This window comes from Conger conger, chromosome 6, assembly GCF_963514075.1.
Source record: "Conger conger chromosome 6, fConCon1.1, whole genome shotgun sequence".
NCBI classification, from domain to species: Eukaryota; Metazoa; Chordata; class Actinopteri; order Anguilliformes; family Congridae; genus Conger; species Conger conger.
This window is the reverse complement of record NC_083765.1, coordinates 57,849,571-57,866,625: the sequence shown is the minus strand read 5'-3', so window position 1 is coordinate 57,866,625 and position 17,055 is coordinate 57,849,571. Positions and strand designations below refer to the sequence as shown.

Genomic DNA, 17,055 nt, shown 5'->3' with positions numbered 1-17,055 from the left:
TTTTCTTTTTAGTTTACTTCAATAGCATTGTGTTTCACACTTTCGGGAACAAATAATAATACAAATAACAATATGTAAAGATAGACATTGACAAATCCCAGTTTTGTTGATTGAGATTGTGCATTGAGTATTTTCATTCCCTGTGAACTGCTGATGGGCCCATGTATATCTTTATCAATTTCCTGTTTATAATTGGGTTATTTACCACAGAAATAACAAACCAGACCAAAGAATTGCATAATATTAACTCTAATGCAAAGCTACACGTCCACATGTAGCTAATGTCCAAAGCTACATGACAGCATTCTTCTCAAATAACAGTTCTTAAGATTCTGCTTACAATTGCAAACAAAAGAGAGACAAATGGGAAATATCAATAAAAAATTTAAGAACTGCACAAAATCCAACATGCCTGATGATCAATAATTTTTATTTTTATTTTTTATAATTAGGAACACACTTTTGCAAAGCAAAACAAAAGTGAGAATGTTCCATTCAGAGATAAGATGTTTTGAATAGGCTACTACTTTAAACAACAGAGCTTTATAGCCAGCTCAAAATGCAAGTATTTGAGCAGAGGAAACAGTTTTAACATTACTATAAAGCTTAACCAATATCATTGATGTGGACATCCACGCTGCAAAATTAGATAAATCCAATCTGAAATCAAATTATAATTTGTCTTACCTTCTTTCTTTAAGGCATTCAGTAATGACTTCATTTTCTCCTTTCCCTACTTTTTCACTCCAGTTCGCTCATGCTATTGTGTGAAGTCGTTGCGAGATGGACACAATTAAAAAGAAGCAGCAAAACACAAGAAAGACACAAAGTGTATAGGATCCCCGGGTTGCAGAGAGGTGGAAAAGCTGCAGGGTTCTTGGGCAGTGCGCGGTGAAAGGCGACGCTGTAACCGGCACCAGGACGGCAAAAACCCTCCCCACATGATCCCGTCCGTCATCTGGGGAAGAGGACCGGGGCCGCGCAGAGCAGACCGCGAGCTGACGAGCTTCGCGTCGCTCTTCACACTTGCAGTCATGTGAGCGCTAGCGCCGCTGCAACGCTGTGCATTATCCCAAAAATGCACCGCCTTGTCGTTCGGAGCCGCTCAGAAGCAATACAGGCTCCAACTGGAGCGATAGTAACTTGCACTTGTCCCACGTGTTTAGCACTGACATAAATAAACATGGGTGTACTGGTTTTCGTTTCTCCTTCTTTCAAAGCAGACCTGAACTAACGCAATTACTGTTATTAAGTGGAAGCCAAATCCTACTTCTCTCAGTACGAAACATTGCATTAAATCGCTTAGCTACTTTAGGATAATTCAAATAAATTTTAACACGTGCGTTACATATCCCTGACTGAGAGACGCATAATTAGATATAAAATGTATAATTGGGCCTCTGTGTGAATTAATTTCGTGAAGAACGTCTTGGAGATTTTAACCCTTCCTTCCTAAAAACAGCTGTATTGGAAACAAACCCGGTGTTGCTAAGCAACCCCAGAGAGCATGTCTAAATCTGTCAGAGCAAGTAGCTTTGTTGAGGCATCAAAGAAATTCTCCACTGGTTATGGCGTTATGTGGGGTATTCTTCCCCTTACTATCAATATTGCTTTGATGAAAGGGAAGTTTGATTCAAGAAAATGAATGGTTGTGTTCTGTTGGGAACATGAATATTGTACTATGAAAGAGGACAGCAATATTTTGATAATGTATATGGTGTTCTAATACAGCACTACAGTACATATATTTTCCAGATAATTACTGTTTTGGGGGGTTGACCAAGCTTTCACACAAAGCACAGTGCAATGCAAATCCCCATGTATAATGAACTATTGTTCAACACACAATATATTTCAAGTGTATGAATTACAGCTCAAAATCTCTCTCAAGATGTGTTTGAGAAATGGCAAAATGAAACCCTTCTTCAATTCCCATTTATGAATGACTTATTTTAATTCCATGAATACACATGCACACACAAACCTTCTCACGTCATCTCTTTCTGCATAAATTGTATATGCACAATATGGACCGGGCCAGTTTTCAACGTGTATCATTAATAGCAGCCTGCATTGAATATCTGGCAGTGGCCAATCTTGTTTTTCTCTCATCTACTGATTCATCCTTGATAGCAGCGAACAGACTGTGCAGGACCTCCATGTTGCACTCTATCAGCCAGAATCAATACAGGACCCAGAGACCAGGACAGCTGGGTCTGTGAGCCTGGCATGCGTCTCTACCCTGCTGCTGGCACACACACAACCTGAGGTACTCCAACATGTCATGAGGAAATGCAGGTGGCAGCAATATCATCAGATCATGCTGCAAGCCAATGCCGATGCCAAACAAGCAAATCAACTCAAGCCCACCCAATATATCTAAATACTATATCTAAAATAACAAATGCAGTTTAAAAGAACTGTAAACAGACAGTCATGGTTCTGCACCATATAAAATAACACTGAGAAAACATTCCCCAGAACCGCTACAGTGTGGTTGATTGAAGCTTTTCCCACCAAGTCATTTTGCTTCTGGTGTTTGATAAGTCACTTATGATGTACATTGTTGCTCATCATTCATTGTTTAATTCGGGCCAAGAACAGATAAAACAATCAATTTCTTAAATACATTTTCACTTTCTGCAATAATGGGATCACTCCCCAACCAATAAAAGAGGTGGATTGAACCAGCAGAGAGAGGAGATGCAAAACGCTTTGTAATGAGACTTAAAATTGTTCATTTTCATACTTTCACAAATCTTTTTCATTCAAAAGAAAATATGAGCTTGTTTTAAGTTACTATTTGCTTGACAGGTGACATTTTCTTACACCCATTGGTAAACTGAAATAAGTCAAACTGGACTCACATCATTGGCAATACCTAGAGCCAATCAGTGGTCTACCAGCTTCCAGGGAAATAAATCTAAATTACAATGGAATGCTTTACTGGAATTATGTGCTTTTCCAACAGATACTTTATCAAAATATTTTTTCAATATTAATGAAGGTATCGACATTCCTTTCATCCATGCTCCTGTTTTCAAGACTGAAATTGGTATGTAATTCACTTCTATATCAATGTTTCCCATTTTCCTCAGGGAGACCGTGTAGTGTAGTCCATATGGTGGCTGCCATCCAAAGCATATACCAAATCCCCTGTGTGGCTGGCAGTGGGATTCTCCACCAGTTCTCCACCAGTACAGTATTGTGATTACCATCTCCATCTATAACCCTGTGCTTTCCCCTCACCTGAATAAAATGTCAAAAAATACATAAGTCAACTCTTAAGATTTTTATTATTATCCCCAGCACATGATATACGTATATAGAGACATGGGAAGAGATTTTTCTTTTCCCCAGCACATGATATACTTATATAGAGACATGGGAAGAGATTTTTCTTTTCCCCAGCACATGATATACTGATATACAGACATGGGAAGAGCACCTTTAAGTAAAATAGACCTGGTGTTGATGCACTGATATCCTTACAGGCCCTTGGAGGAACTGCATAGGTACTTGTTTTCGCACAAAACCTGCAGTTAATGACTCTTTTTAAAAATTACTGTAGTTTCCAGATACATAATACTCATGTGAATTTTTTTAATGACCAGCTAGGAATGTGTTTCCTCGTGCTCTCTTGATGAATACAACCAAATATGATACTCTTTACAGTAATATTCATTGGCTGATGTTGTTTCAGTGTTGATTAAATACTCTGTTCTTAAATCACGGTCCTCAAGGGCAGAGAACTGCTGGTTTTCCACCCTCCCTTGAAGACTGGCCAATCAGTAGCACTAATTGTGCCGTTAATCATCTGGGAGGAATGAAAACCAAGATGGATTTAATTTACAGTATCTTCTACAACATGAGTAGATATCCATTTTGCTATACTTCACAATTGAAGACTACCCATCTCCGCCTCTCTCTCTCTATCTTTCTCTCACTCTCTCTCTCACACTCATGCACACACAACTGGTATTTCCTAGCGATAAATGTCAATAATCTGTTCATATTACCACATCACACAGCAAAGTGCCTTTGAGAGAGAAAAGGTAATTTAGCTGGTTGCAAATCTAACCGGAGAAGACAGATTTAAGAAAAAAGATGCAAATCAGTAAATCTAGGACAACTTAGTAGAGACAGAATAACAGAAAGTTTCGATTCTATCCGCTCGAAAACTACAAACTACAGCAAACAGCTCTAGACGTGAGGCCGAGAAACATGCATCCAACATAGCTGAATTCAGTTAAAACCTTACAGATGCAGCGTAGCGGATGGAAACAGCTATGTTAAAAGGGAACAGTCAGCTATAACAGCACTGTTCTGGGCCTCTCTGTGACCTCACTCTCCCAACAAAGGCTCATTACCACACAACTTTGTCAAAAGTAAGTTTAATAACCAGAGCCCTGCTGAAAAAAACATTCAAGCTAAGTTTTGAAACTGGTTCACCAGTTAGACAAGCTCCATACTCAACATGGTTTGACCAGCTCAAGCTTTGTTTTGAAACAGCTGGGATCTGGTCATTCCAAGCTGGTCATAGCTTTACACCAAGACACCTGACAAGTCACACCACATCAATGTTCGCATAAATAAACCAGCTACCAGGGACTGCTCCAAGAAGCTTTATACCAGGAAGCATACACCAAGATCTCAATTACCACTCCTTTCCCCTATATGTTCCCTTTGTTTTCATTTTAAAAATGCTACTATGCTTGCACAAGTGATTGGGGTGGGGCAATAAATAAACCCCTAATCCAGACAAATGGCAGCTAGCTGTAGTCTTCTTTTCTCAAAAGGGCCGCATTAAAATACACTTTGCCGTGGCTCTCCAAGGACTGTGCAATGCTGTGTGTTTCCTTTTTAAATCAGCACTAAAAGAAACAGCAGCTTCCAATGAAACATATAGAATGCTAAACAGTGAGTTCTGAAAGGACCATCCAATGCCGTCTGCGGTCAACTATCTTACAGCGGAGGTAATTAAAGTGCTGAGATATACAACCTCCCACAGCCTTTCATCAGAACACTTTGAAACTTGTCACCATGACAATAAAAATGATGTATTGCACTGAAGATAACTGATGTAGTTTTTTTAAAAGAGGAAGAAAAATCCATTTAGAGTAAAGTGCCCGGAATTTGGAACGAGTGCAGCGTCATACCACAGAAATAAAGTTGATAGTGATCCAGGTGGACAGTGCTAAATCAGTCAAGTAGCATTTAGCATTTTCTCAGCAGGCAAACCTTACCCTCTGTGACTTCTTCTGACTACAAATTTCAATTCACTTCAACGTTATTTGTAGAGCATGTTTTACAATATCACAAAGATGCTTTACAGTGGAAACACATAATAAAACGGGGCAATGCACCAGGCCTGAATCCAAATAATTTACACCAGCACATTACTGTACACCCATTAACCTCTATTAAGTTGAGTTATGCTGCCAAGAGACTAGACCACTCCATTTGTAGTATTCATCCTGACACCTTACTCAGTCCATTTTAAGTGATTAGAAATTCACAGTCTTGAGTGTGTCTCTCAGCAGTCAAGAAGAACTTGAAACTTCCTGTACATAACTGGCTCATTGGTTATCCAGGCCCATAACTATTAATTAGCCATACACTTTCCCTCGCTATTTTGAAAGTTGCACATCCTTTATTATTCAAACATAATACATTTTATCAATTGGAAGCATGTACAGTACATTATTATTATGAAGTTACATACCATGTCATACAGTATCAACATTGTTAATGACCACCATCAATATTTAGCATGACATTTCATTGGTTAGCTGAGATATCATACCAAATCTATAATGCATAACATTAAAATGTCATGTATTCCTGCTGAATTATATTTTATTACATATGATCAACTGTAAGTCACTTTGGATAAAAGCGTCAGCTAAATAGCTGTAATGTAATGTAATGAATTTTCTTGGTAGATTGGCAGAAGATTCAAGTCATCATAAAGTATTCTTGTTCCTGAGAAGACCAGGTTAGGCCCAGTTTCCTTGGACAGCAACCACTGGAGGTCACCACAGTGAAATGAGGTGCCGGTATTCGGTATTACTTTGAGGGGATTACTCACAGCTTATATAGTGTGTACATTCTAATAAAGACCTGTCAGTCTTCCCTGCGAGCATTCAACAGCCCGGGAGATCAAATGAATTTAAATACAGCTATTTAAACTGGAGATTGTTGTTTTCCTACATTGAAAGAAAGACTCCCCCTCATTAACATACTGTGCATACATACAAGTGTATCCCTTGGCAACAACATCCCCTCGGTTCACCTTCCAGATCCCAGGGAAACATCGAAACTTAAAACGGAAAGGAGATTTGAATCACTTATTGCGTAGGTAAACTGGGGTAATATATAATAAAGTATAATAATAGCAAGAGAAAACGATACATTCCAATGGGATTCTGTGACGTTCTTCGTATAAGTAATTTTAGAAATATACGTCATGGGCCGACTATGTTTTTTGGCGGGTTTGCGGCAGCTTAGACGAGCATTTTCCCCACGGATTATAATAAATGTCTTTAAAGCGAACACCACAGCTGTCTGCGGACATCCCTGTGTGGCGGGGTCAGGTGTCAGTCTGCCCATCTGGAGCCACCAACGTACAGTACACAACGTCGAAGGGCAAAACGAACCCATCATCTGTTTCATCGCCGTGGCTGATTAAATATGACAGAAAACAGCCTGGTGTTATATGCCGATAACCTCATGACATTTCTGCCAGAATGCCCACGTGTGAGCAGCATGAGGCTGTACACACACTCCGGAAAAATAAAAATAAAAATCTTAACAAGCTGAAAAAATAAGAATTCATTCAGCAATTCCCTGCATCATTCATTAAAAATCACAGCTAATGCGTTCCAGAGCAAAGCTGTGTTTTGCTGAAGGAGCGTTAGCTTCGAAAGGAGTTGCTGTGATTCTTCGATGCCTTCCGTCGATTTGCGCCCCTTTTTCTTGCAAAAATAAACCATTTAACTTCTGTTAACAACTACGTTTTATTCATAATATAACCAAGTATTTTAATCTTATATTAATTAAAAAATATATTTTTTATTTATGTATATAACTTTTAGCTAAAGAAGCCTAAATATTGCCAATGAGGTGAGATAGACACTTTTCAAGATTTGCCAATTGGGAAAGACTATCTGACTTAAAAAATTAACTCAAAACAAGCAATATTTTCTTCTTCAGAGAAACAAAAAAGAAAATCTCATTGCGAGACTAAAACAGTTTCTTACAGTATATGCCATGGTTCAGACAGAACAGTGAACACATGGTTCCTCTGGGTCCCTGTTTTAGAACAGTGCTGGTGCACATAAGATTGCTGCTATGTGAAACAGACCTAAGTCAAATAGACTATGCAATTGTTTTGGATTTCAATACCTTTCTTTGCTTGTCTGGTGTATTAATTGTTTGGTGTATTAGAACCTATGAAATATTCTGAAAATGTGCAAACCGCGCCTTCTAGTTTTCTTGTTTGGCTCAATTGTGGCAGGCAAGATAAATTGAGAACAGAAAAACCTAAAATAATATGTATTTGACACAGGTCAAATAATATAATAAAATAATTGCTTAACTTAAAATACACCAAAGGCAGTGTTATGCCAAACTGAAGTTTGAGTACTTAGCTCAAAGCATTTTAAAGGGCACTGAGTGAGAGTCTGGGGAGTTGTTTTTATTTACTTCACTTATTTTTATTTACACTCCGCAGTATGCCCAGTCACATCTGGAAGCCAGTACGGCATCCTTTAACAAGTTGGGAGGGGTGTCTGGCCAGAGATGAGGCAGGTGTTACCATGGAAACTGTAACCCTCCTTCCCTGGGTGATGTTATGGCCAATTATGGAGGCTAATTATAAAGTGCTTCTTATTCTTTTTTGTCATCAAGGTTTCATATTAGCTCATTCTAAACTTACAAAGCAGTGCCAGGTGTTCCCACACAAAATGCTACTCTTTTAATCACCAGTGAGCACCTTCACATTTTATAATAAGAAAAAAAAAAGTGTAAAATTCAAAACACTGGAAACACTTTGTTCAGGTGGAAATTTGTTTGGTGAGCCCGTAAGACCTGCAATAACGGGATGAAATGGCGGCCGATCGGCTCACACAAAGACACGGATCCGCTTCTGAAAGGCCACGTTCTCCCCACGGATTTCCCTCAGATTCCTCAAACCAGTCATCACAGGGATCTGTCCCCCACAGCAGCCCAGCGCGCTCTTAAAGTGAGCACTGATCTCAACTGGAGATTGCGCTTTGCTGATCTTGGGAAACTGCTGATTGCGGCAGGAAAAAAAGAGACCCTGAGGCTCGGAAGGGTCAGCTACTGGGCCGCGGGTGGGTTGCGCTGCGGTTACGCTGCGGTTACGCTAGGGTTTACAGGACATTACACACTAACGATGAGACTACGAGAGCAGAGGGACTGCAATTAGCAAATGTCCTTAGACTAGAGTGGGGTAGGATTTTAGTTGAAACAGGTACAGTATATATGTTCTGAAGCATAGTGATTCATAAACTGCATTTTCAGATTGTAATGCCATGTGTGGGCAAGGTCTTTGAAACTAATGGCGGGTTACGCTACAGTATAGAACAGAATTGAACAAAATTGGCCACCACCAAAGAAGGTATGTTTGGAGAAGCCTTTGTAGATTAGAGCACCTTACCAGCTCTTAAGCATGGAGGTGGATCCATTATGCTTTGGGGTTGTGTGGCAGCTGGGGGCACAGGAAATATTGTGTGAGTGGAATGAAGAATGGATTCCACCAAATATCCAGAAATTCTAGAGGGTAATCAAAGGTCAGTCCAGATATTAAAGTTGAAGAGAGGTCGGGTATTCCAGCAAAACAATGATCCAAAGCATACCTCAAAATTGACCACGAAGTACCACCAGGAAAGACGGATGAAGGTCTCGGAATGGGCTCAGTCCCCTATGGCGGGCTGCAGTATACAATACACTGCACATGTGTTAATGAGAGGACAGGGACAGCCAGGAAGCTAGGCCTGCTGCCTTGACTTCTGCCATCATGAAGGTATTCGGGTATATTATGTATGTATGTATGTATGTATGTAATCACCTGTCCAGTTTGTGTGTAGGACTAATAGGTCTGTAGATTACATTACATTACATTATTGGCATTTTGGCAGATGCTCTTATCCAGAGCGACATACAGTTGATTAGACTAAGCAGGAGACAGTCCTCCCATGGAGCAATGCAGGGTTAAGGGCCTTGCTCAAGGGCCCAACGGCTGTGCGGATCTTATTGTGGCTACACCGGGATTAGAACCATCTACCTTGCGTGTCCCAGTCATGTACCTTAACCGCTACGCTACATGCCGCCCCCACAGATGAACCACTCTGTCTCCATTACATCCTGCAGCACCTACCCCCACCACCTATACACACGTACATCCATGAAATATGCTGCAAATCTGATTGAATGAAAGTGCAGAGGTGTATGCATGCGTGTGCATGTGTGTGTCGAGGTGTGAGTGCAAATCAGAGATGAAGGTAGTGTGACAAGAAGTGAAGACCCCCCTTTGGTTCATACTGACCATGATCTGTGTTTTCACCGACAGTTACCACCCTTTCATTATTCCCGGGTCAAATTGACCCGAACATCGGATCAGGGACGTAAATTTGTGTGGGTGGTGTAGCATGGGTACTCGATGATTGCTTTTCGATGTTCTTCACAGAAAATAAGCCAAGGCCATGTAGGTTGATGTTAAAAACATTTTTCTCCAGTACCACTTTTGTTTTTGTGAAAATTTTAAGATGGGTCAATTTGACCCGAACACCACATGAGGGTTAAGAAAGCACACCAGAGACTTGAAGAAGTTCAGTGTGTGGAGAGAGGTGATTCATCAGCTTTACAGAGCAAGAATGCACTCTCACCATCTCAATAAGAGTCTGGTACTGCAACATAACTTTACATGTTATTTGACAGTTCATTAGACAAAGCAGGGGATAATCCCCCTCACGAGCAATGCGGTGTTAAGGGCCTTGCTCAAGGGCCCAATAGCTGCATGGTCTTTTTAAAAAAAAATCATGGCCACACCGGGGGTCTAACCACTGACCCTGCGGGTCCCAGCCATGTAACTTAACCACTACACTACAGGCTGCCCCGCTTATGAGGAAAAAACTGTGAAACAGGATTATACAAACAGCTTCTGAGATCAGGGGCAGCGAGCAAGCTCCTCTCTCTGTTATCCACCATGCCAGACAGAGTTCAGTAGAAAGGACTGGAAATTCTGCATGACCCCGTGCACCCAGCCTACCTCCTTCCTGATCCACTCCAGTCAGGTAAAAGACTTATAAAGAGCATAAAATCCAGAACATCACGCTCAAGAAAAAGCACATACCCTGAAGCAATACATTTCTTAAACGCCTCAAAGGTCCAAGCCAGCACTTCATGATGTGCGACTGTGCAATAACATTTTACATTTACATTTCAGTCATTTGGCAGACGCTTTTAATCCAAAGCCACTTATAAGTGCATAGGTGCACATAACACCAGGTTTTCACAGACTGGATAAATCTAAAATGAATGCCACAAAATAGAATTCATTTGAAAAAACCTTAAAAAAATAGGTGTAGTTTAGGATTAATATTTGAATGTACCTGGCACTCTGGTACTCATGCAACCAATCTGTGTGCGACAGTTTTAATTGATCTTTCCGAATTTAACTGTCTGTGTGTGTGTTTATGATAAGTAAATGCATCTATTCCATGTTCTAGGTTAAGAGGGAGGGGTTTGTTTTATGAAACTAGGGTGTCTATGTATAATTTATGTTCTGTGGGCACACGGAGACAAATTAAAAGCAACTGCTAAGTTGATGAGGCAATAAAGTATTGAATAGAATATGCTCGTACTATATGAAGTACATGTAGAAATATGATTTCATGCTGGCGATCTAATCGTGAAAGTCCTAATAGATGCTCTGCCAACAAGAATAGGACTGTGTCACTCCATCCTACAGAAAATGACAGTGAATAAATGATTATGCCAGTGACAGTAATGGTATAGTGGAAGAGTTGTTGGGACAGACTGTTCATATACGCGCGTGCGTGCGTGTGTGTGGGTGCGTGTATGTAAAACTGCGCATGTCTGTGATGCCGATTTTTCTTCCTATAGTCATTATCTATGTAGGTCAGGTCCAGTGTGTACTACTAGCATGAGACACCAGCCCTGATATCCGGGGAGGTGGAAAGATGTTGGGCGGTGAAACACGTGCGCTGGCTCAATTATACGTTTGTGAAACGGGGGGATGGTAAGGTGCAGGGGAAGGGGCGAGGGCGGGGGAGGTATTCATATGGAGCTGTACACTGGTAATGAGGGGGGTGTGGGGGTACAGGGGGTAGAGCAGGGGTTCCCAAACTGTGGGTCGGGACCGCATGTTGGGTTGGCGCAATTTCATGATGGGGTCGCCTGAAAATGTATAAAAAAATAAAATATAATTTTTGTCTATTTAAAATATGAGAATGTAGGCCACTACATGTTTAACAGTACAACAACCCTGCAATAATAAAGCCATGAGGGCAGGAGAGGTTGTGGTATATTTCCAGGATGGTCATGGCTAAAGGGTGCTGTTAGGCACAAGCTGTGTGTGGGTGGGGTGTTGGGGTGGTGTAAATTTGTGACATTCATTTGGGGTCACATCAGAAGAATGTTCTGGCGTAGAGGATGGGAATGGGGTCTCATGGGAGTATTTGAGAATCTGGTAACCCCCTGTCTGTTGAGTCAGATCCTCACCAGTGTGCATTTAGGACCAATCGCTCTGATGACACAGAATGCCTATATCTCCATTACGTCCTACAGCACCTAGAGGCCCCTACTACCACACTACCACAGCTACTGTTGACTACAGCGCTATCCAGTCCACAAAGCTAGACTGTATGACAGGCTCACTGCAAAAAACCAAAAGGCAACACTAAAAAACAAAAATAATTTTTGTCTAATATTGATTAATATTGACTTTAAATCATTTATTTTACTTTTTGCTAAATAAGACAAAAAGATCGGGAAAACAAGCAGTTTTTTTAAACCCCAATGGGGTAAGAAACTACAAAGAGTCCCCCAAAAAATCACATATTCTCCACTTCCATGTAAATCTCATTACAAAACTTTTGCAGTGTGTTGTTGTATCTGCATACACACATTATTGGACATGAGAGCCTGAGAGAAAAACGTAGGGGGTAACAATCCGCAAAAAAAACTGCCATTTTGTGTATCAAATTGATGGCGTCAAGAGCACAAAGACATAACATGACAGGGAATACACAATACCAGCCTGGTGATAGAACTGCCATTCAGGTGAGAACAATAGCTGAGCACTGAGATGACACACTTCACAAAAGACACAAAGAGGCTCGCAAATTACATTCATTATTAACAGTGTCAATAAATTACTGTGTCATAATTCATGCGGAACAGCTTGCGAGCCTTGTGTTCGCCTATTCCACCCGGAACATAATGCATATGAAGAGATGAATGCAGAATGGCACACAATAATGTCCTTATGCCACTGATATTGAAATGCATCTGCCTCAATGGCATGTATTTTGTAGATATTATTCAGCGATGGCATCTTTGATTAAAGATTATGACTCTTCCCTTCTCCCTGACAGTAATGCTTGCTGCTCTTGCAGTAAACTAAATGTCAGACTGGATGAATAGACTGCAGGTGACGTGTATTCTTTGTGTCAAAAAGAAATGTGAAATTATCGGTTATAGAATAAGAATATCATAACTTGTTTATGTGCGGCATTTCCCCCACAAAAATTAGTTTTGTGGAAAACAATAGAAAATATCTAGTCCTGACCACCTGTGCTGCTATACTGTGTGTGTACAGTGTGACATTAAACAAATAAAAAAGGCAGTTGGCTGTATAAGCAATGGGAGCTCTTGCCTGCAGCAGTTAATGATGTTATTAGAGAGTGGTCACTGCGTGGAATAGCTTGCCAGGTCATGTAGTGCAGGCAGAAACTCTGGGGGTTTTTCCAAGATCAGGCTTGATATGGGGAGAGTCTGCCAGATACAATTCAATGTCTCTTTCAATGTCTGCAGTAAGCTCCTCTGGATGTTTTACCAGTCTGTCATCGCCAGTGTCCTTTCTTATGCCATTGTGTGCTGGGGAGGCAGCATTAAGAAAAGGGACGCTGGGCGACTGGAAAGGCTGGTAAGGAAAGCTGGCTCTGTAGTTGGAATTGGAGCTGGAGTGCTTAACAACATCAACAGCAGAGAAAAGGACACTGAACAGGATGCTGGCAATCATGGACAATGACCGCCACCCACTATATAACACACTAAACCGACAGAAGAGCATCTTCAGCAGCAGACTCCTGTCCTTTGTTCCATGGGCCATTCATTTATACAATACACAAAACGGGAGGAGATAACTGGACTTTTCACCATGAGTCTCTTTCTGCTCCTTCCACCACATCACGCTGTCTGTTTACTGTTTACTTTGTACTTTTTGCACTACCACGACTGCACATTTATTTGATTGCACATTTATTTAATTTAACATAGCACCTTATTTTTATTACCATAGCACCTTATTTCTGATTTTTTTACTTTTGATCTTTATGTGTGTGAGATATGTGTGTATATATGTGAATGTATAAGCTACTGAATGCCTAAAATTTTCCTCGGGGTGAATAAAGTATCTATCTATCTATCTATCTATCTAGATACTATCCAGCTTTTAAGTAAACTAAGCCTTAGGTCACTTTCGTGGTAAGAAAAGGCAAGCATTGCTGGGTTGAATAGCCCGTTCTCATTATTATGTTATGTTTTGCTGTGTTGTGTTATGGGGGAATGACTTTGCCAAAACCTTTCCAAAACCTTTTTCCAGTTCCCCTTTCAATTCAACTCTAGGTCAGATAGAGATAGATGGCCCGCCCCATCATGTCACCTGTGCATCCCAAACTGTCTCAGATGCTAACACCTTGACACAAGCACACATCCTAAACCTCCAACCGCAGAGCCGGTTCTGAGGGGGTTCATGGGGGGGGGCCACTGACCTTCTTCCGTGGAGGAGCAGGCGCAACCCATGGCCGATAATCCGCTCGAAAAGATGTCCCATCACCGGAGAGATTCGGAGAACGAGAAAAACTAAACTAAACGGAACGGAAACTGAACTAGATGTGGCCTGAGCTGCCAGGCCGGAGGACGTGCGCGGATTTGGTCAACGACACGGGCGGAAAGGCGAGCTCTCGCGCCCGCTCTGACCGCTGGCTCTGCCGGGGCCGTCCCACACGGTCTGCACCAGCCGTCGGGAAGCAGACGCTCGCTAATCCCGCCTGGCATTTCATTCGGCTCGGCACAGCTGCATGCAACCGCCAAACAATCACAGATTACATTTTTCTTTATTCTCATTTATTCGCCCGCCGTCTATAATCTGTCCTTCTTAACCTGACACTCGATGTGAAAGGGTTTAATTGGGGTTTAAACGGAGGGCTGTAAAATTAGGAGAGGCTAACCATTTTGATGGCCTCTAACTGGGGGATTTCTGGACCACGGCGGACCCCACTTTAAATTCGGTCTTTGCGGGATGCCACCCGTGGACTACCGGGGGATTTTCCTGATATATGTGTGTTAATCCTCGGCTGGCTTCAGTCCAGTTGGCAAGCGAAACGGAGGTAAATCCAAATCCCATCAAGGCCCCCCTGGTCTGGCGTGTAAACACACTCTTTCTCAGGAGCTGGGCTCCACCGGCACGCATTTCACACTCAACACACAGCCATCAATCAAGCGTCTGTCAGCCGGCCTGGTGTACGTCTTTTTCTTAACACTGTGCATTCCATGTATTTGAAATTCAAATGCCTTCCTGGGACCACTACCTATTGCACCGAGCACAGCTTACACAAAGCCAGGGAAGGAGAGAAAGGAATAACTCACTTACCTATGTCAGTCTCTTTGTGGTTCTTAATTAACTCTGCCAGTTCAAAGTTCCCTGCTATAATGGCCACCTAGAAAAAAGAGCAATGTTTCATTTGAGAATTTGAATATGAGAGAAATGTAATATTATACACAATGCATGTTATAAAACCATATGATCGTGGTTATCTCTCAGGACTGCGGAACGCAAAATATAATTGATTCAATAGGAAATCAACTATAAATCAAAAAAATCTCATACATATAGTCATATAATCCTAATAATATTGACCATGGCTTTTGCCACTGCATTGATATTTGATATTAAGATAATAATATCCATAAATAGAAATGGAATATTCGCATTTCTGTTCCGTTCGTTCCGGCCTACATAGGGAAGGCAGTTTCACTGCCACACCTGTGTACTGTATATCTGAACTTGTGAGGTGTGCCTGCTGCCATCTGTATGTATGCAAAAGAAATGTGCATGTGCATGTGCAATACAGATATAAAATATATGTAAAATCGTGTGTCTGAGAGCGAGAGCGAGGGAGAAAGGGAGAGAGAGAGAGAGAGAGCGAGGGAGCGAGAGAGAGATAACGCAGCTTATTTTGCACACTGTGATAGCTGCAGCCAGATCAGGGGGTTTGACCAGCTGCACCCTGTAAACCCAGTCACAGTGTAATTAGCCCTCATCCCTGCCCACCACGAGAGTAAGCACACACATACTGAGGCTGCTGAGCTCTCTCTCTCTCTCTCTCTCTCTCTCTCTCTCTCACACACACACACACGCACGCACACACACACACACACACACACACACACAGTCCCACATACCAAGGCTGCTGAGCTCTCTCTCTCTCTCTCTCTCTCTCTCTCTCTCACACACACACACACGCACACACACAGTCCCACATACCGAGGCAGCTGAGCTCTCTCTCTCTCTCTCTCTCTCACACACACACACACACACACACACACCCATGCACACACACAGTCCCACATACCGAGGCAGCTGAGCTCTCTCTCTCTATCACTCTCTCTCTCTCACACACACACACACACACACACACACACGCACACACACGCACACACAAACGCACACACAGTTGTGCAGCACTTTCTCTTTTTGGTTTTCACTTAGAGACTAAAGTGGTAGAAGAGAGTAACTTAGGGGTCATTGAAGACTCTGAGCGTTAATGCACACATTCCTTCAGGAATTAAACCGCATTTCTTAATTTAAATAACATTTCCATTTAAATAACATTTCCTTCTCTCAGATTTTGAGAGGTTGATACATGCATATATTACAAGCAGACTTGATTACTGCAATGCACGTTTTGCTGGCCTTCCAGAAAAGTCTATAAATAGACTAAAGCTTGTTCAAAATATGCTGCAAGTACACTGGCCAAGAGTTCACATCTCTGTTTGCAACCCTGCATTGGCTACCTGTGGCTCTTAGAGCTGGTTTTGCATCTAAATACAGCACAGACTGCCTGTCTAAATATGTCCCCAATCAAGATTTGCACCATCAGTTGGCAGTTATAAATCACAACTCATTCATTTAGGATTCATTTAATTTATACATTTTAATTGAATCACTGGCTGATTTTGTAATTTTTTCCATTTGATTTATTTTATTTTTCAAAAACGTTCTTCTGGTTAGTTTTCATTCTCTGGGCATTCATTTCCAGTGATTCCTGGGAGATTTTCCCTCAGATGGAGATAGATCATGCCATATTGCATCATCCCAATATACTTTAAAAAAAAAATTGTCAATTCAAAGTAGAGGATTCCAACAGAAGTAAACTAACCTACATAATGAAATTAGTCACAATAATCAAAATAGTTCTGAAAGCATCAAATAAAATGTACTAAAAACAAACATAATTACAGCTTATAACACAATTTACATAACCTATTATTTGCTGTTCTTATCTGCTGCCCTGCTTGTGAAATGTAAGGTTTCAAACTGTGGTCCTAAATGGACCCACAAGGGGGCAGTAGAGAATTGTCTCAATTCCATACCACCAGTATTTTGGTTTGTCCTTTTAACTAGGTTTAGGTTAACTAAGGTTTCCAAGTATAAAATACATAAAATATGCCATATTCATTTTTTTTTGTAATTCTTGATCCATATTTTGAGTGCAAGTACTA

General features: G+C 41.2%; 1 protein-coding gene across 1 annotated transcript in view; it reads right to left on the bottom strand.

Moving 5' to 3' along the window:
• LOC133131612 (SH3 and multiple ankyrin repeat domains protein 2-like) overlaps positions 1-17,055 on the bottom strand; it is a 153,127-nt gene that overhangs the window by 101,520 nt on the left and 34,552 nt on the right. Inside the window, exon 9 of the mRNA XM_061246984.1 lies at positions 14,924-14,990. Within this exon, the coding sequence (XP_061102968.1) occupies positions 14,924-14,990 (67 nt within the window). The remainder of the gene's footprint in view (positions 1-14,923; positions 14,991-17,055) is intronic.